Source organism: Cucumis sativus, chromosome 1 (assembly GCF_000004075.3).
Source record: "Cucumis sativus cultivar 9930 chromosome 1, Cucumber_9930_V3, whole genome shotgun sequence".
NCBI lineage: Eukaryota > Viridiplantae > Streptophyta > Magnoliopsida > Cucurbitales > Cucurbitaceae > Cucumis > Cucumis sativus.
Window position 1 is genome coordinate 15,598,871 of NC_026655.2, and position 27,217 is coordinate 15,626,087.

General features: G+C 31.9%; 5 protein-coding genes across 5 annotated transcripts; 2 read left to right on the forward strand and 3 right to left on the reverse strand.

The window, feature by feature from the left end:
- The first annotated feature begins 6,218 nt into the window (after positions 1–6,218).
- On the forward strand, positions 6,219–9,370 carry LOC101222900 (class V chitinase CHIT5). Its single transcript, XM_004146682.3, has 2 exons — positions 6,219–7,709; positions 8,574–9,370. Exons 1-2 carry the CDS (start codon positions 6,575–6,577, stop codon positions 8,597–8,599), a joined length of 1,161 nt encoding a protein of 386 aa, XP_004146730.2. The 5' UTR covers positions 6,219–6,574; the 3' UTR covers positions 8,600–9,370.
- Positions 9,240–10,850, reverse strand: LOC101214415 (class V chitinase CHIT5b). The gene is made up of 3 exons (XM_004146652.3): positions 9,878–10,850; positions 9,570–9,780; positions 9,240–9,466 (listed from the first exon to the last, which is right to left on the reverse strand). The coding sequence occupies exons 1-3, from the start codon at positions 10,769–10,771 to the stop codon at positions 9,435–9,437; spliced, it is 1,137 nt and encodes a 378-aa protein (XP_004146700.1). The 5' UTR covers positions 10,772–10,850; the 3' UTR covers positions 9,240–9,434.
- A 4,031-nt stretch (positions 10,851–14,881) lies between these two features.
- LOC101214175 (class V chitinase) lies at positions 14,882–16,484 on the reverse strand. Its single transcript, XM_004146651.3, has 2 exons — positions 15,292–16,484; positions 14,882–15,050 (listed from the first exon to the last, which is right to left on the reverse strand). Exons 1-2 carry the CDS (start codon positions 16,391–16,393, stop codon positions 15,028–15,030), a joined length of 1,125 nt encoding a protein of 374 aa, XP_004146699.1. The 5' UTR covers positions 16,394–16,484; the 3' UTR covers positions 14,882–15,027.
- Positions 16,485–17,951: 1,467 nt separating this feature from the next.
- Positions 17,952–18,892, reverse strand: LOC101222659 (protein DMP9). Its single transcript, XM_004146681.2, has one exon. The coding sequence runs from the start codon at positions 18,681–18,683 to the stop codon at positions 18,039–18,041; it is 645 nt and encodes a 214-aa protein (XP_004146729.1). The 5' UTR covers positions 18,684–18,892; the 3' UTR covers positions 17,952–18,038.
- A 4,070-nt stretch (positions 18,893–22,962) lies between these two features.
- LOC101213933 (alpha/beta hydrolase domain-containing protein 17B) lies at positions 22,963–26,188 on the forward strand. The gene is made up of 5 exons (XM_004146650.3): positions 22,963–23,795; positions 24,563–24,599; positions 24,908–25,144; positions 25,235–25,282; positions 25,364–26,188. Exons 1-5 carry the CDS (start codon positions 23,497–23,499, stop codon positions 25,619–25,621), a joined length of 879 nt encoding a protein of 292 aa, XP_004146698.1. The 5' UTR covers positions 22,963–23,496; the 3' UTR covers positions 25,622–26,188.
- The last annotated feature ends 1,029 nt before the right edge of the window (positions 26,189–27,217 follow it).

Here is a 27,217-nt window from a genome sequence, read left to right on the forward strand (position 1 = left end):
AAAGTTGGAGGAAGATATATATGTGTTAGCAAAGATCTTAGTGGCATGAGTTTTCATGACATGGAAATCTTCAATCAATTGATGCTTACTATGCATAGCCGGAGAATCTTAAAGAATCGTAGAAGCCTTCTTTCAAGACTGCTCAAAGGATATTAGAACTTGAAGACTATTAATATACTGTTAGTAAGTTAGAGAAACTAAAAACATTTGTTTTTCTCTTTACTGTTATCCTTGATAACTGATTGTACATACACCTATAAATCTCCTCATTGTTCTTCCATTCTTTGTTAATATGGTATCAGAGGTTCCTCTTCCTCCAAAAGTTTCTCTCAATCTTCTGATAAGACTCACGATTCATCACCGTCGGAATGACAACTCCAACAGTCAATACTTCACAGAACCTACCGGAAACTCAAGAAAATCACAATTCCAGTCAGTCTGATACCTCTGCCCAAACTTCTTTCAATCAGAATCAAGGATATCTAAATCCTTACTTTCTTCATCACAATGATAATACAAGTTTGGTGCTGGTTACAAAACAATTGACAGAAGAAAATTATATCTCTTGGAGCCGAGCAATGACCATTGGTCTCTCAGTGAAGAACAAGATTGGATTTGTTGACGAAACTATTGCCAAGCCAACCGGTGATCTTCTTCCAGCTTGGATCAAAAATAATAACATCGTTATCTCTTGAATACTGAATTCAGTGTCCAAACCCATACCAGCAAGCATCTTATTTTCAGACTCAGCAAGAGCAATATGGATTGACCTTAAAGAAAGATTTCAAAAGAAGAACGCGCCAAGAATTTTTCATTGAAAACGATCCCTTGCAACCTTTGAGCAAAACCAAGATACCATTGGTATGTATTATACTAAATTCAAAAATCTTATTGATGAGTTGTATACATATAGACCAGGTTGCACTTGCAGTTATGATGGTGTACGAGAAATGACGGATTTCCTTCAAATGGAATATCTCATGGACTTTCTTATGGGATTAAATGAGAACTTCTCTCAAGCACGGGGTCAACTTCTTCTCATGGATCCTCTACCATCAACTAGTCGAGCCTTTTCTCTTCTTCTCCAAGAAGAACAACAAAGGTCAATTGGATCTCTTTCTTCTACAGCACCAACAATGGCCTTTGTGGTATCCTCTAACTCATCCAAAAATGGAACCAACAATCGACAAAGGAGAGAAAAACCCATGTGCACCCACTGCAACACTCCTGGACACAGTAGATAAATGTTATAAGCTTCATGGATATCCTCTTGGATACAAGACCAAACAACAGCAACAACGAAACAGTAACGTTGTTAATTCAGTAGCTACTCGAAACAGTGAGAATATCTCTCAAGACACCACACAGAACAGTCAAATGGTGAATAATATCAGCACTGCAGAGGCATTAATCCAATGTCAAAACCTTCTCAACCAGCTTCAGTCCCAAATCAATGCCTCCAACCAAATAGCTACCTCACATATAGCAGGTACTTCTTATTCATTCCCTTTATGGATAATTGATTCTGGAGCATCCACCCATATTTCTTGTTGCAAGTCCTATTTTACATCCACTCAACCATGCTCAACAACCATTAGTTTACCAAATAAACAAGTTTTTGAAGTTAAAAGTGCTGGCACCATCAAACTATCTGAATCTATAGAGCTGAAGAATGTCTTATATATTTCTGAATTTTCATTCAACCTTATATCAGTCGGTGCCTTAACAAGAGATCTTCCTGTGGATGTTAGTTTCTCTACTAATAATCGTGTAATTCAGGACAAGTTCACTTTGAAGAAGATTGGCAGTGTTGAACTTCTATATGGTCTATATGTCTTCAAATTGAGAAATGCTTCCAATCCGCAATCTCCCATATGTGTTGTAAATAGTGATAATGCCTTTTTATGGCATCAAAGGCTTGGGCACCCCTGTGTTGATGTTTTAAAGTCTTTACAAAGCATGTTACAATTGAAATCTTTTACTTCTCATACTTGTACTACTTGTCCATTAGCAAAGCAAAGAAGACTAAGCTTTTCTGCAAATAATCATGTATCTCCAAATTCTTTTGACCTTATACATGTTGACATTTGGGGACCTTTATCTACTGCTACACATGTTGGACATACATACTTCCTCACCATTGTCGATGATGCCACGCGTTTTACATGGGTATTCATGCTTTAACAAAAATCTGATGTCAAACAGATAATACCTAATTTCTTTAAGCTTATCGAAACCCAACATGGTAAAACGATTAAACATATGCGTTCTGACAATGCTCCTGAACTTATGTTCACTGAATTCTTTAAAGAAAAAGGAGTACTACACCAGTTCTCTTGCGTGAGCTGCCCTCAACAGAACTCTATGGTTGAAAGGAAACATCAGCACATACTCAATACAGCTAGAGCCTTATTTTTTCAATAAGGTATTCCTCTAACCTTTTGGGGAGAATGCATACTGACTGCTGTTTACTTGATCAACAAAATTCCATCAAAAATGTTGAACTGGAAATCTCCATTCCAACTGCTTAACAACAGCAAACCTGATTACAATAACCTAAAGGTGTTCGGGTCCTTATGTTATGCTTCAACTATGCCACACAATCGCTCTAAGTTTCAACCAAGAGCAATACCAGTTGTCTTTGTTGGCTATCTACAAGGCATGAAAGCATACAAACTATATAACATTGATCAAAAAAATTCTTTATCTCAAGGGATGTAATATTTCGAGAAGAAGTCTTTCATTTCAAAGATTCGACCATCTCACAGCCCATGGAAGACCCTTTACCAGGTTTTTCTTTACCTAAAGTCTTTCCTGAATCCTCAATCGATCACATGAATCCCTCAACCAATATGCCCTCACCCTCCTTTCACCAAATACAAACAATGACAGCACCTCACAGACTATAGTCCAATCCACAAATAACCCAACCAATGATAGTACCTCATCAACCCAACAGCCTAAACAAAATATTTCTGAGACTTCTAACAATCCTACAGTTAGAAGATCCACTCGAATCGGCAAACAACCTTCTTATCTCCAAGCTTATCATTGCAATCTTCTTACATCACAACCTCACCAACCAAGCTCCACAAAATACCCTTTAAACCAGTACATATCATACCAAAATCTATCTCACTCCTTAAACATTCCGTACTCCAAGCCTCTACCTTACATGAACCAAACTTCTACCATGAGGCTGTCATACATGATGATTGGAGAAAGGCCATGGAAACGAATCAAACATGGAGTCTACCAGCCAACAAGAATACTGTAGGATGTCGGTTATGATATATATATATATACATATGTCCTTTATTGTAATTTTACTTAGTCTCTAGGGTTTAGTTTATTCTCTATATAAATATGTAACATTGCTTTGACTCAATGAGAATAAGACATATACGTTTCTGAATTCTAAATTACAGATGGATATATAAAATTAAACACAAAGCCGATGGATCTATTGAAAGGTATAAGGCGAGGCTCGTTGCAAAAGGATACACACAGCAAGAAGGTCTTGATTATTTTGAAACCTTCTCACCGGTGGCCAAAATGGTGACTGTCAAAACTTTGCTAACTATAGCAATATCGAAAGATTGGCATCTACTTTAATTATATGTGAACAATGCATTTCTTCATGGAGACTTATTTGAAGAAGTATACATGGACTTGTCATTGGGTTATAAACCGAACCTCACAATTCAGGGGGAGAAAATGGTATGCAAACTTCACAAATCTATATATGGACTAAAACAAGCCTCACGTCAATGGTTTGCCAAATTCTCCCAATTCCTCAATTCAATAGGTTTTCAACAGTCCAAGGCTGACTATTCTCTTTTTGTAAAAGGCCAAGGCACTAGCTTTATAGCTCTACTTGTCTATGTTGATGATATTATCATCACTGGAGCAAATGTTCAAATGTTGATCTTATTCAAAGATTATGAAATGTGCTCAATCAAAAGTTTTTGCTTAAAGAATTGGGATCTCTCAAATTCTTCCTTGGTCTTGAATTAGCTCGTACATCAACTGGTATCCTATTGTCACAAAGACACTATGCACTATGCTTGCTAGAAGAAGTTGGTTTGCTTGGTGCTAAACCAGCATAAGTACCTATGGATCCGACAATCAAGTTAAAAGCCTCTGACAAAGACCTTCTTCAAGATCCAAGTACTTATCGAAGATTAATTGGGAAACTTCTGTACTTAACCACTTCAAGACCGGACATCACATTTGTTGTTCATAAACTCAGCCAATTCATGGCAAAACCTGACAACTCATATGAGTGCATCTAATTATCTTTTGAGATACATCAAAGGATCACCAAGCCAAGGAATATTTCTGTCCAAAACAGATGATCTATCCTTAAAAGCATTTGCAGATGCTGATTGGGGATCATGTCCTGATATCCGTCGTTCAGTCACCGGGTTTTGTGTTTTTCTTGGAAAATCACTTGTATCATGGAAGTCAAAGAAACAGCAAACAGTTTCACGGTCATCAGCTGAAGCAGAGTACCGAGCATTGGCCACTGTTTCTTGTGAAGTTATTTGGCTCAAGAGTCTTCTCAAAGAATTACAGATAAAAACAAATACACCAACTGTAGTGTTTTGTGATAACCAAGCTGCCATTTACATCGCCAATAATCTCATGTTTCATGAAAGAACGAAACATATAGAGTTGGACTACCACTTTGTTCGAGATAGAATTGTTGATGGATCCATCAAACTACTCCTTGTATGCTCTTCACATCAACTTGCTGATGCCCTCACTAAACCACTTAATGCCATAATTTTGTCTCTTCATATGTGCAAGATGGGAGTTAAAAATGTTTTTTTTTCTCTCTTTATTGTTATCCTTGATAACTGATTATACATACACCTATAAATCTCCTCATTGTTCATAAATAAAATGAGAGAAGAGTTCTTCCATTCATTGTTAATAAAGGAAGGTATTTTTTTTAACCATGATTATCTCTTGGTGAAGCTGGGGCATAATTCCTCTTACACTAGACCAGTATTTTATGGAGCTTTTTTCTCTTGGACAAAGATGGAGGGTGAGGGATGCAAGAAGCATCTTAATCTTTACCCAGCTTTGGATTTTCAACAATGGAAACTAAAATCTAGTTGGGTTCACGAGAAGACAAAAGAGTTAAAGGTTTGATAAATTAAAGAACTGGTGATAGATTTCAATTTTGTTATGTTTGAATAAACGGTCAAAACAATGTTTAGTGGGTGGTTCTTGATTTGTTTGATTTTTTAGTACAACAATTGTAGGGAAGGAGTATCAAACCTTCCACTCGAGAATAGAAAAGATTGTTTATAAGGCATCAACTTATTAAACACAAAAGTGTTAGATGTGTTTTTTAGATTGAACTGGATTAAAATAATTTTTAGATTAATTCAATGGTTGAAGTTATTAATTTATTCAACCAAAACAACTTTTATTAAAAGATAAACTCAATCATAAAACAGGTTGCTTCAAGCTATTTAGATCACTGTTTAAAATTTATTTAGAAAAAGTACAATATTTGCTAATATGAAAAAAGGAACTTATTTAATTATTTTTACGTATTAAATTAAGATTATATATATAACTCAATTTTAATTTTTATCATGAGAAGTCCATCCAAAGTGTCAGAAGAAAATGTAATTTAATAATTTGATGAAAAGTAAATAATTAAAATATACATATATATATATGTGAAATTAAGTAAAATTAATCGATAAATTTTCTATATAATTGCATTGGAGGCACATTATTAAATTACTCTATTCTAAGAAAAGAAAATTATGCCATCAATATTTCATATCAAACAGAACAAGAGAATTGATTTTTTCAAATACATTTTAAAAAAAAATAACGAATGAATTGATTTTTTCAAATATATTAAAAAAAATAAGTTAAACTTAAAAAATAAAAATAAGTTTCACTAATATAAATAATAGACATCTTACCTAATTTAAATTTTATATAAAAAAAAAAATTATAACATCTATTGAAATTTATATTTTAACAAATATATTTCATTCTTAAAATTAAAATTAATACATTTATATTTAGGTTGATATTATATGGACATTTTAAACCTTAATGGGAGGTAAAATAATAATACATTTTACAATTAATAATAAACAAGGATACAATAATTAAAAAGTTTGTGTTCCGGCGCAGATAAGTTTCGAATACTAAGTTCCAAAAGAAGGTTGGCCGGCGCTTCTTTAAACAAACCTCATGCCTGTTCCGGCGACGGTGACGTTATCTCCACCCTCATCTTTGATCACTCGTAATTGCTTCTTCAACTTTGAAAGTCGATATATAAAGAAACAATTTCGTCTTTGTCCCCTTCTCAATTTACTTGCTTTTTTTTCTTTTTGTTTGGAAAAGTAGTATTGTAATGAACGCACTCACAGCCGGCCTCAAGCACAAATTTCGATACAAACACAAACAGAGCATTCCATTAATCTTACCTCCAGCTTCTAACACAAATATGATATAATCAATGTTCATTTTCCTCAATTCAAACAATTTGCATCAAATATCACTCGTTGATTCCCTCTTTTTATGAGTTTCAATCATGCCCCACATCCACAAATTCATTCCCTCACACATTTACTCTCTTCTTCTGCTTACTGTTGCAATACTCTCTGTTTTTTCCCCTGTTCTTGCCGGTGAATCATCGCCCGAAACTTCCGATATCCGAGGCGGTTACTGGCTTTCATGGCTAGCCCAAAACTTCCCTCCGTCGGCAATCTCCACCTCCCATTTCACCCACCTCTTCTACGCATTCCTCGAGCCAAATAACGTAACCTTCGAATTGATAATCACTCCCAACGACGACCAATGGATGAGAAATTTCACCTCCACCATTCACGCCGTCGACTCCCAAATCAAAACCATCCTCTCAATCGGTGGTGGCGGCTCCTCTGTTCCCATATTTTCTGCCATGGCTGCTACCCAGACCACCCGCTCCGCCTTCATCGCCTCCACCATCTCCAACGCAAGATTCTACGGCTTTGACGGCCTTGATCTAGATTGGGAATTCCCAAATTCCACAGACGACATGTCCAATTTGTCTTTGCTCTTCCAAGAATGGCGTCAAGCAATCGAAACAGAATCCTCCTCGAACATCGGCCGAGCTCCACTGAGCTTATCGGCAGCCGTCTCGTACGCTTCCAGTTTTCAATCGCCGCCGAGATCGTACCCTGCCGACGCCATAACCAAGTTCGTCGATTTCGTCAGTCCAATGTGCTTCGATTACTTCGGAAAATGGACGCCATCGGCTACCGGATCACAGGCTCAACTCTTCGATAAAACAAGCAATTTGAGCACCAGCTACGGCGTAAATTCGTGGATAGAGGCTGGGGTTCCGCCGGAGAAATTGGTAATGGGGTTGCCGGTGTACGGGAGGACGTGGCGGTTGAAGAATGGTTGTGATCATGGGATTGGAGCGCCGGCGGAGGGAGTGGGGCCAGGAAATGATGGTGTTATGATCTATTCTGACGTGTTGGATTTTAATTCGGCAAATGGCGCCACGGTGGTGTTCGATACGGAGTCCGTTTCGACGTATTCGTTCGCGGGAACCACTTGGATTGGGTATGATGGGCCGAGTTCTATTGATGAGAAGGTTAAGTTTGCCAAGGCCCATGGGCTTCGTGGGTACTTCTTTTGGGCCCTTGGATATGATAAGAATTGGACCATTGCTGAAACAGGTAGATTTCTAAACATTTTATAGCGGTACCTTTCCAAACATATCAAAATATCTTAAATATTATGGTTTGAAATATGAAAAATGATTTTGAACTAATTACTTTTTTGGACTGAGAAATTTTTGAAATGATTCTTTAAATTTTTTTGTTTGGATTTACTAATATAGATTTTCAAATTTGTTAATTGAAAATTAGAATACGTTAAGATTACTTAAGATCTCATGTCATAACTTTATTTTTTTAGAAAACTACCATTTTCAACGTTCTTCTTTGTTGTCTACATTTTATCATTGGTTTAAAAAATCAAATCAATTCTAAAAATCGCTTTAGAAAATGTGGTTTTGATTTTGTTTTTGAAATTTGGCTAAGAACTAAACTATTTAAAAAAGATGCAAATAGGTGTAACACATAAAAATAAAATTAGACTTGATTTTCAAAAACTAAACCAAAAAAATGAAATGATTACGAAAAGATCCGTGAGAAATTTATTAAATTATGTGAAATGAAGACATTCTCGTCAAAAAGTTTTTGAACTAAAAACAAGATTTGAAATCACTTTGTATTTAAAATCATTCTCGTTTTGTGATAAAAACAACGTAATTCATTTGATATTTCTAAAATTTTCTTTTTAAAATGAATAAATTTATTTTAAAATTTTAAAATTGAAAAAACCACACATCATTGTCTTCCAAACGAACAACTATACTAGAAAAGTTACAAAGAGTAAAACAGGAATTTACGAAAAATGTTGGGGTAAAAGATATATCTAAATATTCTTCCCCATGGTCTCTTTTAATATAGAAGAGATAGATTTAGAGATATCAAAGAATTACGAACATCTAACCAAACAATTTTTCTTTTTGACAGCTCAAAATGCATGGATGTGTGGGTGATGATAAAATTTTAATTCGATATAAGAGAGATTCATTTTTCTTGATTTAGAGCGCAACCAAAACATAGTTCAAGTGACAAGTTATTATAGATTCTTTTATTGGAATCTTTCTTAATAGTATTTTCAAATAAGATATCGAATTCACTTATGTCTAGTTGTATTGAAAGTAACATGTATACCCATTAAAATGATTTGTCTAAGTACTTCAACGTTGTTTCGCTAAACAAAGAATAAGATTCATTTTCATCCTTCATGACTTATTAGTCTTTAATATATAAAAAATTAAATCCTAAATTTTAGATCTTCTAGATGATGTTTTTTTATACAATCCACGTTGTAAAATTGCCATCTATGTTTAGATTGATTTTTTTAAAGTATTTACAAGCTCTCTTTTTAAAATGGTAAAACGACAATTAAAAAGTTAATCTAAACATGCATTACACGAACCATTTTTATTTAAATTAAATAATTTAACTACGAGATATTTATATAATTTTTGTAGAAGAAAAAAAACATATAAATATAGTTATTAATAAATTGAGCACATTTATTTTGATTTTGATTGGAAAGTGAAAACACATTCATCCCAATCCATTCAAATCTAAACATTTGTATGGTGACATTTTAGGTCAAACATCATGTTTTCAAATAAACCAATAATTACATTAAATAACAAAATTTCTACATAATACTTCAATCAATATATTAGCTTTCTAATAATATGTTATTTAAATATTTTGGTGATCATCACATATATAATACTAAACAAAAACAATACAGCTCCCAAGAAAGCCATTTATTTGAAACAACCTAGCATTGGTGATGAATCCCAAATCTCAATATTGGTCCTCAACCCATGCCTTTGAAGCTGCAAAAATAATAAAACAAAAGAAAAAATGTCATTAATTCGTTATAAAACTAAAAATAAATAAAGAATGATGAAATTAATTCATTAGATGAATTGAAGTAACCATGAGTGGAAATTTCCCAATCGCCACTGTCATAACTGAGTGCCCAAAAGAAGTAGCCGCGTAAGTCATTTGCCTGAGCAAACTCCACTTTGGTGGTTGTAGACTTAATGTCATCGTATCCAACCCATGAAGTGTTTACATACGAATATGCCGATACAGTTCGTATATCGTATACTACTGTTGCCTGTGTTTTCTTGTTGAACTCTTTTACCTGTTCAATCGTATATAAATGATTCTAACTATATTCATCCAGTTAAGAAATAACGCAAGTTGTACGATTTTGAATTCAACGGTAAATTTTAAGTCACCTGAACATAAGTAAGTATTCCTTGGTCGCCGGGACCGACACCCACGGCGGGTGCTCCGACGCCATGAACATAAGGATCCTTCAAAGTCCAAGATTTCCCATACAGAGGAATTCCCATAACCATCTTGCTCCGAGGCACGCCGGCTGAGATCCATGACCGGAGCCCGTAATGGGAGCTCAAATTCGTATGTGGGTCAAACAATGCCGCATGAGCTCCAGTCGCCGTTGTGTCCCAGGACCCATGATAGTCGAAGCACATAACGTTGATCCAATCAAGACTTTTTGAAATCTCCGCCGCCGGGAAAGACCGGGGCTCGCCGTAAGTCCGAAACTCCGACGCGTAATACACGGCGGCAGAGAGCAAAAGCGGCGGCCGTGAAGTTAATTTCGCTTCCCTGTCGATCGTCTTCCGCCACTGAGTTATTAAATCGGCGAAATATTTCATCTCGGTTGTGTCTTTAGGAAATTCCCAATCGATATCCAACCCATCAAATCCAAATTTCCTCGCTGTGTTGATGCTTGAATCGATGAAAATTTGACGAGATTTGGCATTGGAAGCAATACGAGCAAACAGATCGCTGTCGCTACCGCCACCGCCAATTGAAAACAGAGTCTTCACCGGTGGATTCTTCCGCCGAAGAGAAGTGGTAAACTGGGAAAGCTCCGCCCTGGTAGTTTCGGGCAAATCAAAAGTAAACGAACGGTTACTGGGCATGAGAAAGGCATAATAGATATGGGTGAAGAGAGCAGTGTTAACGGCGGAGGGTGGGAAAGATTCTGAAAACCACGAGGGCCAATAAGCGGCCTTGACAGGCGGCGACGGGGACATGTGGGCAGCTCGGGCAGTGAAGGTAAGAACAAAAACAGAGCATATAAGAAATCTGAGAAATGCCATGATTTTTAGGGGTTTTTGTTTTGATTGGGAAATGAAAAGATTGGGTATTTATAAAATTATGTTGAAGATTTAAAAATGAATTTCAATGGAGGGCTCTGAAAAATTTGTCAATAGAAAACTATGTCCATTATCAATAATGGAAATTATGATTGTCACTTTTTAAAAATAAATGTGACCTATAGTACTTGTATTGGTTGACCAATAGATTTTTGGTGATGCATCACTGTGTAAAAAAAAATATCTTCAATTTTTGTGCTTTTTTATCATATAAACGAAACTTAGTGTTAAACGAAAATTAGTGTTAAGTTCAAGTTCTGAAAGATATGCAGGTTTAAGCACGTGAATTTTTAAAATGTATCTTTTTATTTTGTTAAAATTTTAAAATATAGATTTTAAAATTCAAAAATCAAGTAGATTTATTCTTCTAAGTATATAAACTAATTAAGAGATATGTTAATAAAACTCAAAGATCAAATACGTAACTTAGAAATTCTAAAATGGTAATTCTCTTTCTTTCTAGACGTAGAAGATTCTTTATTATAATAATAACAACGAGTAGATGACAATAACAAAATCCATCACTATACTTATCTTCTAACTTATTTGTGTGAACTTTCACATTTGTCCATCTCTAGTCAAAGTCAAATTTCTCTAAAGTTCTTATTTTAATGTTTAATAAAAGAAAATTTAGGGTTGGTGGGGTTTGCATTTATATATATTTGGCTATCTCCATATATTGAAGTTTAATGATAGGGTTAATTTTTGACAAAGTTTAGTCCAAATATTGAACTTAAAGGATTAATGGGTAGATTTGTTGGACACAAAATACAAACTAGAAGTTTATAAATGTATTAAAAACATAAATGAGAAAAATATCTTTTATCCCGAATTTAAGGATTAAATTGAAACTATACTTCAAAAAACCAAATTGACATAATTATTCATAAAATTTAAAATAATTATTTAAAATTTAAAATTTTAAGAAACTAAACTCATAATTTAACAACCATTTAAAAGAAAATATATGAAAGTTCAAATCAATTAATTAATTTGAAAATTTGAAAATATTTGTGTCTAACTTGTATTTGGATTAACTTCCTAAAATATAAAAAACCATTGTAGAGAAAATTGATTTTTTTTATGAAGTGTAAGCATTTTATTTATTATTATTATTTTTTAAAAACCCTTTAGAAATAATTTATTGAAGTTTTTGACAAACAAATTTAAAAAAATAGGTCCCTAATTCAAACTTATTACTTTTCAAAAAATAACAAAAGAAAAGTCAAAGCGACGAAACGTAAAAATTGATATTCTTGATACACTTTTTATTTGTATATGTGATACATTATTGATACACTTTTTATTTATATATGTGATACATTATTGATATACATTTGGCATTGACAATAGACAATTTTGAAAGAAGATATTTGAAAAAGGGTAAAAATAAAAAATGGGATGTAGTGAACCACTGATGTTCCAACCAATCAGCAATTAATTTAGTTTTCAATTGTGTATGTAGCAGTCAGCGATTTGACCAATTCTGCAGCCATTTAGTCTTTGTCATATATGTATTATAAACATAATGTGTATAATGCATATTATTCTTTTCTTTCCCTTTGGTTAGATATGCCAAATCTTGCCTAAACCATTCAAACATATCTTACAAAATTAATAATCTACATGTATGAGAAGAGAACTATAGAGAATATCATATACCAAAATAAATAAATTAAAGAACAATTGAATGACCATTTAAGGGTATATTGGTCTTCGACCACTTACTCTAGAGACATGTTAGTTGAGATCATGATTTTGATAGAGAGCATTATTTTTGTTGCAAGCAAAAGGTGAAGGATACCCGTTAAAAAATGGAGTGTGAAATCATCTCTAATTTCTTTTTCGTATTTTATAAAGAGAAAAATGAAATTGCTCATGATATTATAGCTTTGACGTTCTTTCAAAGTTGTTATTTAATTTAGAAAAACTTTTTTCGTGTTTATATTCTATATTCTATTTGTAACGAGGATATGAGGTAGTAGTTGATTTGTTGTTTTCTTAGTTTAGTTCATCTAGAAACAGTTGAATACCTAGAAAATTAAACCTAAATTCAATGAATAAACAATAATAATATCATTTTAAATGCGGATGATTTATTCTTCAATTATGCACTTAAAGAAAAGATTTTAAAAAATGAATTATATATATATATATGTATTATTAAAATGGTGAATGTGTTGAAAAAAAAGGTTTGGAGGATTAGGAGTTCAAATTTTTTCTATTCTTAATCCGAATGGTTTACTTTTTTTGATTTGCTATTTTCTTTTAAGAAAATTAGATGAATGATTCAAAATAAGAAAATGATGAGATTGGTTGAATTGTGGGCATAATAAAAATGGTTGGTGGAAGAAAAATAGAATGAAAAGACTTTTGTTACAAAGTTGTAGATTAAATGTGGGGGTTAAACTATAGTCTTCATTTGTTCAAACCTCTTGACTTTTCCTAAGTCCCAACTCCAAACTACATTATAAAACTATTTGACTCACACAATCTTTTTAATTGTTAAACTTTAATCTTTATATTTAATTCTAAATATAAATATTTTTCGTCAAATTTCTCTGTGTTTGAATTGATTTTTAAAAAAATATTAATACCTTCTCTTTTTCTTTTAAAAAAATGACAATTAATTAATTAATAACAACATTTTTACGTAAAAATAAAAAATATAAATAAATTTTAAAAAAAAACTATTTTGACTTAAATTAAACACTTCAAATTTACCATACTTTTCTGTGGACAATTTTATAAGAAGCTAAAATGATTATTCAAAGGGATTGATTCAAATTTCAATTTTACATTTTGGATAATTTCTCCTATTATTATTTAAATTTAGTTTTCTTTGTGTTTCTTATATACTATTAGTTTTCTTTTGATTTTTTATTTTCACCATTTTTTAAAGAGAAATTTTCATTGAAAAAATTGGAACTATTAAATAAAAAATATAACGAAAAGCCTTAAATAGAACATCTATATATATTTTATATTTTGTACAGTTTCTTTTTTTCCTTTTGCTATATTAAAAAATATATATTTTTTAATTACCTTCCAACTTTTTTTAATTATTCACTCTTGGCTTCGTCAGAATCTATGGGAATTATTATGAACTTCCATTTATTTATTTATATATACTTTAAATTTTTGTTAATTAATAAAATGTTAATTAACGGCTAAAACATTTACAGAAAGTGTCATAAACTCAAAATGTCTATAAAATTTATAATATTTTTAAATAATTCTAGGTTTCTCATTCATTATCGTCTTTCTTCTCTTCCGTTCTACAATCTTTTTTCTTTTCTTCTTCTACGCTATTTTTTTTTCATAGTTTTTTTTGTTTCTATTTGTTCTTCCTTTACATATTCTTTCTTTTGCTTTCAATCATCTTTTTCTATTCTTATGTAATTTTTTAAATCTTGAATAGTTAAACAAATCTAAGTCAAATTTAATATCGTTTCCCAAATATATTAGGTGTTGGATTTCAATTAACTACAAAGCATTTTTGGTATTTTGTACAGTGAGCTTGTGGGCTTTATTTTTTTTTCAAAATTATTCTATTTAATGTAAATATTACATCTCTTTTTGTTCTATACTTGAAAAGATCCCTTAATAAAAACTTGAAAATAAATTATACAATTCCACAAGTCACATTTAGAAGAACAAAAGTGAACTTTTAAAAATTAATATAAAATTCCATATTAGTAATATCAAAATTAGAGAAAAGTTTAATTAGGAATTATTTAAAGCTATATTTTAACTTAATTACTACTCAAACCTTAAAGACAATGACTGAGTTATTTTGAAAAAAACTAGAGTGAAACACTCAAAATAGAGTTTTAACTGTATTTTATATCATTCTTAGAAAAAATAGTTTAAACAAAAATGATTTTTTTTTAAAACAGTTTTTTCTTAATTCAATTGTTTAATATTGATTTGCAAAGAAAATTAGGTTTTTAATTATTTTCACCAACTAACCATTTTATGCACTAAAATGCCAAATTAATCGACAAATAAATAAAATTAACCATATATATATATATTAAGCACACAATAATATAATATATCATTAGGAAAGTATATTATTATTATTGAGGGATTGCAAACTCCACTCTAAATCTCCAATTACAATCTCTTTTATTTATTTATTTAACTAGTTCTATTGGAACATGGTATTCATAAATATATCCACCTCATCTTCCAATCTATCCGGACCACGTCGTTGAAGCTGCATTATTCCATACCCACACCATCATTAATATTATACTCATAACTACTCATTCCAATTATACCTTCTTTTTATCAAATAAATATCCACTTTTTCATTCTCATAAACAAATATTAGTTATATTTCTTTTTAAAAAATGCAAACACTGAAACAATTCTCCACTCCACCCCAATAACATATTATATAGAATTAATATAGATTAATTTGTTGAGATAAATAGCATGTAAAATGAAATTGGTACCTATTCTTGAGAGACTAAAATTATCATCCGCCGCAACTTGCCAAGCAAAGTAACCAAACAATCCTTTCTTCTTCGCATACCCAACCTTCGCCGCAACGCTCTGTTTATCATCATATCCAATCCACGTCGTTCCTGAACTGACATAATTCGTAACAACCGTCGCGTTATACACTCCATTTACTCCGTTCCTCTTTTTAAACTCATTTATCCCCTTGTACGTTATAGCTCCCCCGTCAATTCCCGTTCCCGTCGCTGCTCCATTCGCCGGAGCATACAACCCATTTTTACTCTGGCTCACCAACCGCCACGCCCACCCATAGAACGGCATTCCTATCACTATTTTATTCGCCGGAAACCCCGACTGTATCCACGACGATATACCCGTGTCGCAGTTCACTCGCCCACTCGACCCATGCAGAGCCGCTGGTGGCGCTGTGAAGTTCGGCGACCAACCGGGGCCGTAGAAATCGTAGCACATCACGTTTATCCAATCCAATTTTGTGGCTAGATCTGAAGCGGGTAATGGTGTACCATAATAATTAGAGGATCGAAAAACGGCGGCGGAGAGAAATAGTCTGGGCTTGCCGGAGGATTGGGATTCCTTCTCGGCGGCGGAACGCCACTCTGAACAGAGAGTTTTAAACGAGTTGATTTGGTCTTGGTCTGATGGGTATTCCCAATCGACATCGAGGCCGGATAAATTATTGGAGCGGGCTAAGGAAATGGATGAATCGATGAAGGATTTGCGAGAACTGGGTTGGCTGGCCATTGAAGCGAAGGCGTTGGCGTCGGCGCCACCGCCACCGATGGATAAGAGCGTTTTGACATTTGGGTTTTTGAGCCGAAGGATTCGAGTGAAGCTTTTGAAATTTTCAGAGTTTGAAGCTGAAATGGTGACTTGGTTAGTGTTTGGATTGAGATCGGCGAAGGCACAATAGATATGGGTGAAGAGAGAGGATTCAATGTCGGACAGGGGAAATTCAGAACCGGAAAACCAGTAAATGCCCTTCATTCCGGGGGCGGTTTGTCCGAGGGAGGAGTGAAGATGGAGAAGAAGAAAGATGGTTAAAGAGAAGAATGGATTGATTATTGTGGAAGCCATTGTTGAATGAAAGATGATTGAATTAAATTAGGGGAGGTTTGTTGTTGGTTTTATAAACTGAATAGGATGAAGAAGAAGACGTTGATTAGTATGCTAATTTTATTTAATTTGGTGATTAATGTATGAAGTCATTGTAATTTATTGATTTGAAAGATCAAACTTTTCTGAGTTTCTTGTAGAGATTGTTGAGGATGAAGTTTGGCAGCTCTGCCATTGTAGACTGACACGTCACTAAATTATATTTTAAAAAAATCATGCATTTCTGGTCTTCATCTCACTAAATTATATAATAATGTGAAATTATTATCATTTTATTTCAAATTTTGTGTGAGATTACTCTCCTAAGATTACTCTTCTGCCTGTTTTTTAAATTTAATTGAAATTAAACAACCCTACATTGATTGAGTTTAATTACCCCAAAAGTCAAATCATAAATTTTACATCATACAGTGAATCTCATATTTTGTAATACATTTTAGGTTTTATATATGAATGAGTCACTCTTATTTTGGCATAATAACAATTATTAATAGTAACAATACATTTAATTTTAATTTAATTTTTAAATGGGATAGATTAGTTCTTTAGTTATAATAAATATTGAAGGTACTCATCCGCTTCTCGTGGAGATAGTAAAAGTCAAATAAAATAAAAGTTATATAGCCTTATGGGATGGAAGAACGAAATGAGATTTTTAATTCATTAATTATTAAATGTAGTGTTCACAATGGAACTATCCATCCAAAATTTTAAAAGTATTATAAATATATATCATTTTTAATTGAAAATAAATGCTCTAATATCGTTACTATCACCAGTAGTGTAAACATATTTGATCTTACTAGCAATCTAATATTATCCACCTAAAGTTTTTCAAATTTAATCGTATTTGGTGGGGTTGTAAGTCATATCCATTCATTCAGTTACCAAACAAATTGAAAATAGTGAATACTTTTATTTAAAATTCTTATGTTCGTGTTGTGTCATCATTTTTTACAACAAAATGATTATTTTGAGTTAGTGTTGCAAATCTCGATGTAATTTCATATATCAACCATCTAATAATAGATTCAAACAAACAAAAAAAAATCTTTGTTATTGTAAATATTATAATATATATATTAGATAGATGTCCATAATTAATGTCGATTGTTTAAGTGTATCAACGATGAATTGATACACATCACTAGTGTAAATTGAGTAATTTTTTTATAACATTTTACTTCATATTAAAAATTTTGAAACATAAAATAAATAAATAAAACAGCAAAATGAACACAAAATTACCGTGGCATTTAAACACTATCATCATCATCATTTCATTTTTGTCCTCAAAGTTTTTTCAATAAAATCTTAGTTCAGTTTTCACAATATTTTTTTAAAAAAAGAAAGTCTTTTTTTTTTAAATTATCAAAATTGTGTTCAACCAATTTGGATGAAAATAAACTTTAATGACTAAACATTGGAAGATTACTGAAACTAAACAATAACAACTAAAAATAAAAATAAAAATATGTGATTATTAAAGTGAAACAAATTCTAAACTATAAAGAACAAAATAGTAAAATTAAAACAATAATTAAAAAAAAAAGATCCTAAAAATTAAGAAAAAAGAAAAAGAAAAAAAAAGGTAAGGGTAATAGAGTCAATTAGCCATACAACCAATACCATATCTAGTATTAGGAAACACCAAAAACAAAGCACTACAAATGGTTCCCACCATCAAAGGAAAGCTTTCCATAACCTCTTCCATGTCCGCCACATGTCCAGGAAACAAACAATTGGTCACTCTATGATCCGAAAACGCTATCGCCATGAATACCATTACAGACATAATGGCGTGAACAAAATCCGTTATCCCTACTTTAAACCTTTCCTCCTTCGGCACTTCCACCTCCCTCACCCCCGTCTTGAACACCGCCAGCCCTCTGGGCGTCACGATCCCGTAATAAACTTTCCCGTCCACGCCTTTGAAACTGTCTGTGAAGTGAAACAAGAAACACGATAGAGCGCATAAGCCCAGGAGAAAGTTTATCATCATCGTGTTCACATGCGTGCACTCCCCCTTCCCGGAGACCGACGGCAGAAGCATTTCGAAGGTTAGGAGAGTGCCGGTTGGAAGGAAGTTTACTAGCATTGAGGTTTTTGAGAGTGTTTTTTGCATTCCTTTTGCCATTGCTCGCCTTTTCCGGCCGCCACCGCCGGAGGAGGGGGGTTCTTCGTTGGGGGGTGTTGAGGTGTAGATTTTGATTCCGAGATCTTCATCGGAGGTTACTGTGTGTTCGTCCATTGCTTTTTTAGAAGAAGGGATGGGGATGGGGATGAGGGATTTATAAATGATATATGAAGAAGGGGAATAAGGGTAAAGAAAAAGGATTGGAATAACTGAATTTGGGAAGAGACACTATTGGATAACCGCCAATTTGTGGAACTGTTGTGTGACTTTCACACGTGAGGGGATCTCCATTTGGTATATTTTTCAATTGTAAATTCCATCTATACCCTACCACACCCTACACATTTTGGAATTTTTTGTTTGTAGTATACCTAAATTTTAGTTCACTTAACATTTTATCAACATCCAACGAAATTTTGTTGAGAAAAAACCAACATAACTCAAAATCCACTTCAACTAATTCTCATTAATTGATTCACGTACAAAAATTGACATGAACGTAGGACAAAGTATATACATTTACTAACAAAGTAAGTAGCTCCTTATATATATATAGTATAAACTAGGAGTGAAACTTCATTCTTTTATATTTAGGTTTGATTAAAAATTATTGTGCCCCTACATTAAAATTTGGAGAAAAAAAAAGTGTCACGTGTTCCTTTTCTAGCCATCAAGTTATAGTATTGATACGCTTCTCAAATCTAACAAAGATTAAGCCTAGACCATAATCTATGAATTATTTGGCCAGAGATTCATCTGATGGGTGCCATTTGAAATTATAAAGTATTGGATTGGATCGGGTAATTAAAGCAGTGAGAGTCCAAAGTCTAATCTAATTTATGCCATGGTGAAATTTTGGACAAAATAAAAAGTTGAACCTAATCCAACTTTAAGACCAATGGCGAACTTTGGATCCAATTTCATAGGGTAAGACACATGAAAACTTCCATAAATAGTAGAGATAACTACAAATATAGTAGTTAGATTCAAAATACTCGAGTATATAACAATATCTTTTGAAAAATTGTAAATATAGTAAAATTTGTCAAATTCAATCAAGATAGAAGTTTATCATGCATAGACCATGTTCCAAATATTGGACTATTGCCTATAAACTATAATCAACTATAGAAATCAATTGCCGATAGACTTGACTATATTTACAATTCTTTTAAAAGATGTCATATAGTTAATTATTATTTCTAAAGTTGTTAGTAATTATAGTTCCTCCTACAAAATTACCCCTATAAATAGAGACTTCATTTGGAGGGTTTTCTTGTAGATGAATTGAAACTCTAAAACTTCAAAGTTGGAAGAACTTCTTTTTCTTTTTTACACTCTTTCTATTTCAAATGAGTTCATGATTCTCATACAAAAAGATTTGCTAATTCCAAAGTCAATAGATTTCTTTTGTTGGACGTTGAATCAATTTTGTGAACGGTAGTATAGATAGTTGATCTTTTGAGTTAATTAAAATGAATGGTAAGTAATATCTTCTATTGTTTTCCGTGTAACATTCATAGTTTGAATTTAGTTTTGAACGAGATAATATTCTACTAATTAAACTATAGAGTCTTTTTGTTTTTTTTTGGATAATTTTAAAATTTAAGATTAGAAATAAATTTTTTAAAATAATAAGTATATAAAAATAATAAATAATTTTTAGTTTAAGGATATGGGAAACTATATACATTTTTAATTTGCTGTTATTAATCAACCAATCACATTTTCTAGTGTATATATATATATATAATCAACTATCACATTTTTGTTTTAAAATAGTACCACAAGTTTTTCTAAGATCTTGTGCAATTGAGTCTTTTAAGACATGATAGGCACATTCACACAAAAGTTCATTTAAAGATACTATTTAGTATAACCATTCACAATACAAGAATTATAGAGTAAGAAACGACGTAAAATTTATCATTGTTAATAGAACATTTTGTAGTTGAATAGTTTTTCTTTTAGATTGTTGGAAAATAAATACAAACCCTAAAATTGTCACTTCCCATAATTGATAAAGTAAAAAAGGGAAAAAACATAGGAAGAAGAGCAGATACTCAAATCACTTTTGTCCATAATTGTTTTAGATTTGACTTCTCTTTCTTTTATCTCAAACTTTGATAATTCTCATTAATTGATGAGACAACCTCCATTTTATCTCTTTTTGTAAAGCTATATATATCTCTTAGTTAATTGCATTGGAAAAAGGGTATTAATCACATGTATGTGGTTTCTAACGTCCCTAGATTTCCTCAACTTATTAGATTATTAAATACTATCATAAAACTATAGAATATAAAAGTTAATAATGGGTAATGTTTTCTGTGGTCTAATAATATGTTGCTGTTGTTGTTAATTGAAAAGTTTTCATAATGTTATTATTCATTCTAGGGAATTCATTTATTCCAATGTGTTGTGATCTTTAAGCAAATGTTGCATCTTTTTTTCTTCTTTCTTTGGTTTGGTGCAGCAAATTCCAAGCAGTCTAAGGACTCTCTTTTTGACTCTCTTTTGCTTTTTAGACTTTGAAAATTAACATTATTTTAGCCCCCACACACCTTGAATTTCTCATTAACTTACCCTTTCTTTTTTCCTTTTTTTCATTTTCAAGAGAGAATTTCATCATTTAAATTGATAAGTGTAACAACATTTAATTTTAATTAGGTTAATTTTAAGATTAAGAATACATATCTATATGAGACTCAATTCAATAAACTTTATTGTCATTCTTTCCCATCTATCATTATCTTAGTAAAATTAATAAAAACTGAAAATAAAATTCAAAAGTAGTATTTTTTTATATAATTTTTAGTAAGAATTTAATTTTGTAAAGTGTAGCAATAAATTAGAATAATTACAATGAACACCAATTTTAGAAATAGAAATGAAAGTATGTAGCAATATTTTAAAAGGAATTGTAAACACCCATAGATTTTTACAGCTAATAAACTTTTGTTGTTTATATATTGCTATCTATGTAATTTTTTAAACACGTTATTATATATTTTAATATCTTGAATTTAATCATAATATTTACAACTATTTTAAGAAATTAAGCAACTAGTTATTACTTCATTTTAATATTTTAATACGTGGTATGCTTTATTCAATTTTTGTAAAAATATATCAGTTTAAAAAATGAATAAGAATATTTCCATACTTTTAAAGACATTAAATTAACTTTATCTAATTTATCTTATATTAAAACAGAGGATATTTTCCTAAGCACTTATCTATTTACTTTAAAAGGTTTTATATCAATAATCATACTTCTTTTTTTTAGAGTAATTATAATTTATAACATTTTTATGATTTAGTAATTTAAGTGTATAATAATACTTCGTAAATATTTAAACAGAAAATAATTATAAATAGAATAAAATCTAGTCACATCACAAAAGCAACAAAATATTCATATTATTTAGTGATAAACTGACAAATTGATTTAATTTTTTATATCTAATATAATATAAAATCATATTGTTAATATTTTGAGTTTATTGAAGAGAATGCTTATTATTTATTTGAGATGGTTCAATACAATATTCCCATACGGAATCAATATCCAAAGGTAAGAAAGTGCTTTAAGCAGCCGCCCCTTCCAATGAAGTCTAATCATGACTCTTAAAATTATTGGAATCTAAAGAAGTAATCAAAAAATTATTTCAACTAAAAGCACCATTTCACTAATTTTTTCTTAATGCTATTTTCCTCCGATTCATTTTTCCCATTTGTTTTTCCATCTATAATTACCGATCACTCTTTTAATAATACAGATTTACTTTAAATATTTATAAAATATAATTTGAAATTTTGCTATATTTAAAAGTATTATAATATTAAATTTCTAGAATTTAAATGGTTAGAGAAAAAGTTTTTTTTTTTAAAAAAATTAAGTTTGACTTATGATTGAATTCCCTTGTCTAAGACGTAATTAGATATTGAAAGAGAAGAATAAAGAGTTTAATGCATATTTTGATCTCATCCTAATTTAAGCAAGGTGGAAGCTTCTAATATATTTTAGAGAATGAAAAACCTTAAAACAACTCTCATATTTAAAGATCATATTTTAGAAGTTTTTTTTTGTGATGTAAAACAATATTTAAAATAATAATTTTAAAAAATAGAAAAAAATGATCAGTTCTTTAAACAAAACTAAATTAATTACATTTAATTTTTGGTAGGAAGGGTGAATATTTGGTTAACGATGTATTTTTGATAATATTTTCTTAAAAAGAATGATGAATTTTTGTTGTGTGTTATTTTGGGTTAAATAAAGAGATAAAGAAGAAGAGGAGAAAAGAGTAATTATGGAGGAAGAAAGTTGTGAAATTGACTCAATCTCCAAGGCGGGGAAACCAACTGTCACCAAAGCAATATCTCAGGAATGTCTGACTCTCATTTTTTCTCTTTCTCTCTCTTTCTTTCTCTACCACCACCCTTTGACCATATCTCAACCCTCCATTTTCATCATCATCATCATCACCATCATCATCATCTTCTTCTTCTTCACTCGTCCTCTGTTTTTCCCTCTCTTTCTTCCAAGTTACCCCTTCTTCTCTTTTCCCTCTAAACTCCCCAAAATGGGTTCTCCCTTCTAATTACACCCATTCTTCATTTCTCTGCTTCTCTCTGATCCCACCCTTCTTATGTTTTTCCTTCTTTCTTTCTTTCTTCCTTCTCCGTTTGCCCTCTTTCATTTACGTACTCTAACCTTCACGATCTCCAGAGTAAAGGGTTGTGATTAAAATTAGAACTCATTTACGATTTTTCTCCATTTTTTTTTAGATATTTCTTATTTACCTTCCAAATCCCAACAGAAAATCCGCAAAAATCTCCAACCTCACGTCGAGGGTTGAGCTTGGTTCATGCCTGAACCATTACCAATTTCATTTCCCAATTTACGGATTCTTTCACCTTAATGGGAAATGTAACCGGTAGTGTGGCTGCGAAATTTGCCTTTTTCCCACCGGACCCTCCAACCTATGACGTTTTTAGAGGAGATGATGGGAGGCTTGCCTTCTCCGGCGTCTCTGCCGAAAGGAATATGAGCGTTCATTTGCTTGATACTAAGGCCGGTAATAGAGTTGTTGCTACCTTCTGGAAACACCCTTATGCCCGGTTTACGCTTCTTTATTCCCACGGGAATGCCGCTGACCTCGGTCAGATGCACGATCTCTTCGTTGAGCTCAGAGCTCATCTTCGCGTTAACATCATGAGGTACCCTTTTGGTTTTTTCGCTCAGAAATTTGATGGTTCTTTTCAAATTGGTTTTGTGGGTTTTCTGGATTTCGAATTGTCTCTCTGGTTTTTGCTTTTTTGATAATTTCTGATTCTTGTTTATCATGTCCAACTATGGCATACGTTTTAATTCTCTTTATGTTTTCTGTTTCTGTTCTGGGGTTATATTGTTGGGTTTGGTTTGTGTAATCTGTGACAAATTCAAAATTTGCATTACTCGTTATGTGATTTTCCTGGCCTTATTCTTGCTACCAATAATTTCCCTCACAAGAGCTTTTGAATGTCAGCACCATCGTTTCTGTATTGGTCGAATGACTAGACGTTGTCTTGGGTATGATGGAGTCCATTATTGGTTTAGTTCGAAGACTGTGGTACACCATCATTTCATGTCTCTTTGTATTGTGAGTTATATTCCAGCCAAAAAGTTGAAAGAAAGAGCCAAAACTGTCACATCATTGTAGAGAAAATTCTGAAAATCTTCAAAAGTGGTACTATGTGCATTCTGTTTTGGCATGATTCGTGTTAAAATTTACATATTTTTCAGAAGAAAAAAAATCCTCCAGTGATTTAGCTCATTAAAACTCACATGAGCACTTTGTTAGGAAATTAGACTCAAAATGTTGCCATCCCAGAACTCGAGTGTTCTTTTAGTTATATCTGCAGCCACTGTCTTTCAATTCATTGTGGCATATTGCTGTTTTTCATTTACAGAAGATTTACCAATAACATTTTGTGCTGCGTTTCAGCTATGACTACTCGGGATATGGAGGTTCTTCTGGTAAGGTAAGCAACTGTATTTCTTTTCACTGCTTTAGAACTTTTGAAGCGCTTTTCCTGTGAAACTATGGGTTCCAAAAATTTATTATGCCTTTGATCTTGTTGTGCACACTTTCTTTTGGTTGCAACTTGCATGAAAGTGATGTTTCCGTGGTTAATCCCGGCCATCTTTGATGGCGGTCGATAAAGAAAGTTGTTTGGGTCCTTGGAAACAGTACATTTACTTCTATACATCTAACTGGTCCATTACATTTATGTCTGTTTGTTCTTTCCTTTTCCATTATTGATAAATGGTCCATTTTTTATTTTGCTAGCCATCTGAATTCAATACTTACTACGATATAGAAGCTGTTTACAATTGTTTGAAGAGTGATTATGGGATCAAGCAAGAAGAATTGATTTTATATGGCCAATCTGTGGGGAGTGGACCGACGCTTCATTTGGCGTCTCGACTACAAAGATTAAGAGGCGTTGTTCTCCACAGTGCCATACTTTCAGGCATTCGAGTACTGTATCCTGTCAAAATGACATTTTGGTTTGACATTTTCAAGGTCAGCTTCACGTGGTTTATATATGTTCTTTTGATTCTCATTTGTGTTATACCGACAACCCAATCACCTATCGTTGTCTACTCTTTTCAGAACATAGACAAAATAAGGCTGGTGTCATGTCCCGTTTTGGTTATACATGTAAGTGAAATTATCCATCTCCCTCTTTGCCCCTTTTAGTGTTGTTGGACGATGCAAGCGTGCTAATTTGATAAAATGCAGGGAACAAATGACGATATTGTCGATTGGTCTCATGGAAAACGACTGTGGGAGCTTGCGAAGGAAAAATATGATCCATTATGGGTGAAAGGCGGGGGACATTGTAACCTGGAAACGTATCCTGAGTACATTAAGCACTTGCGCAGGTTCATTAATGCAATGGAGAAGCTCTCAGCTAAACAGACAACGAGACAACTGACTTCTGCTCCAAGCATTACGGAAGTAAAACATAACAAGTGCTTGAGATTTGGAAAGAAATAGTTTGTTCATCAAATGATTGAAAGTAGGGACTGAATCAAAGATTAGTTTCATTGGGTCTGCTCCGCTCGTCTTCACGAGCCGTTGCTGCACTTGCTACATGAAAGTCAGAAAGCGTTGAACAACAATCAAGGTGGGACGGCGTGAGGTGAATATGAATTATACAGGTTTCCTTCTACCATTTTCAGATCATACTCTTTGAGTATAACTCTCTTATTCATCATCGTCAAAAGAGAAAGTAAATTTTGATCAGGACTTTCACTTGTTAAGTTAAAAGCAAAGCATTGAGCTCAGGTCATCTGTTTGAGAGAGAGATTTTAATGATATATCCCATGATCTTGTTTTAACTTTCTCAATAACATCAATTGTTAGAGTAGAATTGTATTTTGCCCTCTTTTTTGTTTATGTATATTTCTTTTTGGTTTTCCTTCTTTTACCTATTTTCTAGTCTTCTTTTTTTGAGGATTTTATTTTTCTCCCAATTCCTAGTTGTAAGTTTATGTTGGGTTTTTAATAGAACATTATGTATTCTGTTCCTTTGCATATAACTTTCATATTTCTTAATTCAAATTGATTCTCACTCTATTGAATTCATATGATTCTTAAACCAATTAAACATTTTTTTATTCATTTCCTCTTTTAGTAATTATGTTTACAAACATTGGGTAATTCTTTGCAAATGGTTAACCTGTTTTCTCGAGTTTTATTATTTCTATTTAAATATTTGAATTTTTAGTCCAATTTTAAAAACAAAATAAAATTATGGTCTTGTTTGATATAACAATTCAAAAAGAAAAAAAAAACAAACAAAAGTTTAAAAGCTATTTATTTAATTTTCAAAATTTGATTTTGTTATTTAAAACATTGGAAATAAATAGATAACAAAGTTTCTTTTTTTAAAACAAAGCGAAAAATGAAAAGATAAGGAAGTGAAGCCTATAAATTGTTTATTTATTTATTTTAAAATTAGACATGGTTTTTGAAATAACTGGTTGAAAGTAATAAACAAAAACAAAATAAAGAAATCGATTAGGTGAACCAATTGTTATTAAATATACCTCTAGGTTTTTATTTTTAAAAATTGTATCCATTGGCATACTCAGTGTATCAGAATCTAATGTCTAATATCTGTGTTTGTGTTTTTAAAATTGTACATTCCAAATTTATCATATATCAAATTTTTAATTGATTTTTTAAAAATATTTTTCACCTATAGTTTAAATTCTTAACTTTATTGATTTTGATTTTGATGATAACAATGTAATGACAAAAAAATGAACATTCAATAACAATAGTTTTGATTACAGTTGCATTAACATAATAAGATAAAATTTACTAAAGTTCTAGTTAAGCAATATTAAAAAAAGATCTAATAGGTTTCAAAATAAATATATCAATGCATAGTTGCAAATTTAGCAATTAAATTTAAAATAATTAAGTATATAGAAACATTTTTAAAAAATTGCAAATATAGCAAAATTTGTGAAATTCTATCCATGATAGAGTTTATCACTGATAGACCATGTTATAAAAATTGGTATATCACCGATAAATCATACGAGTTTATCAGTGATACAAGTCTATCAACGATAGTTTTGC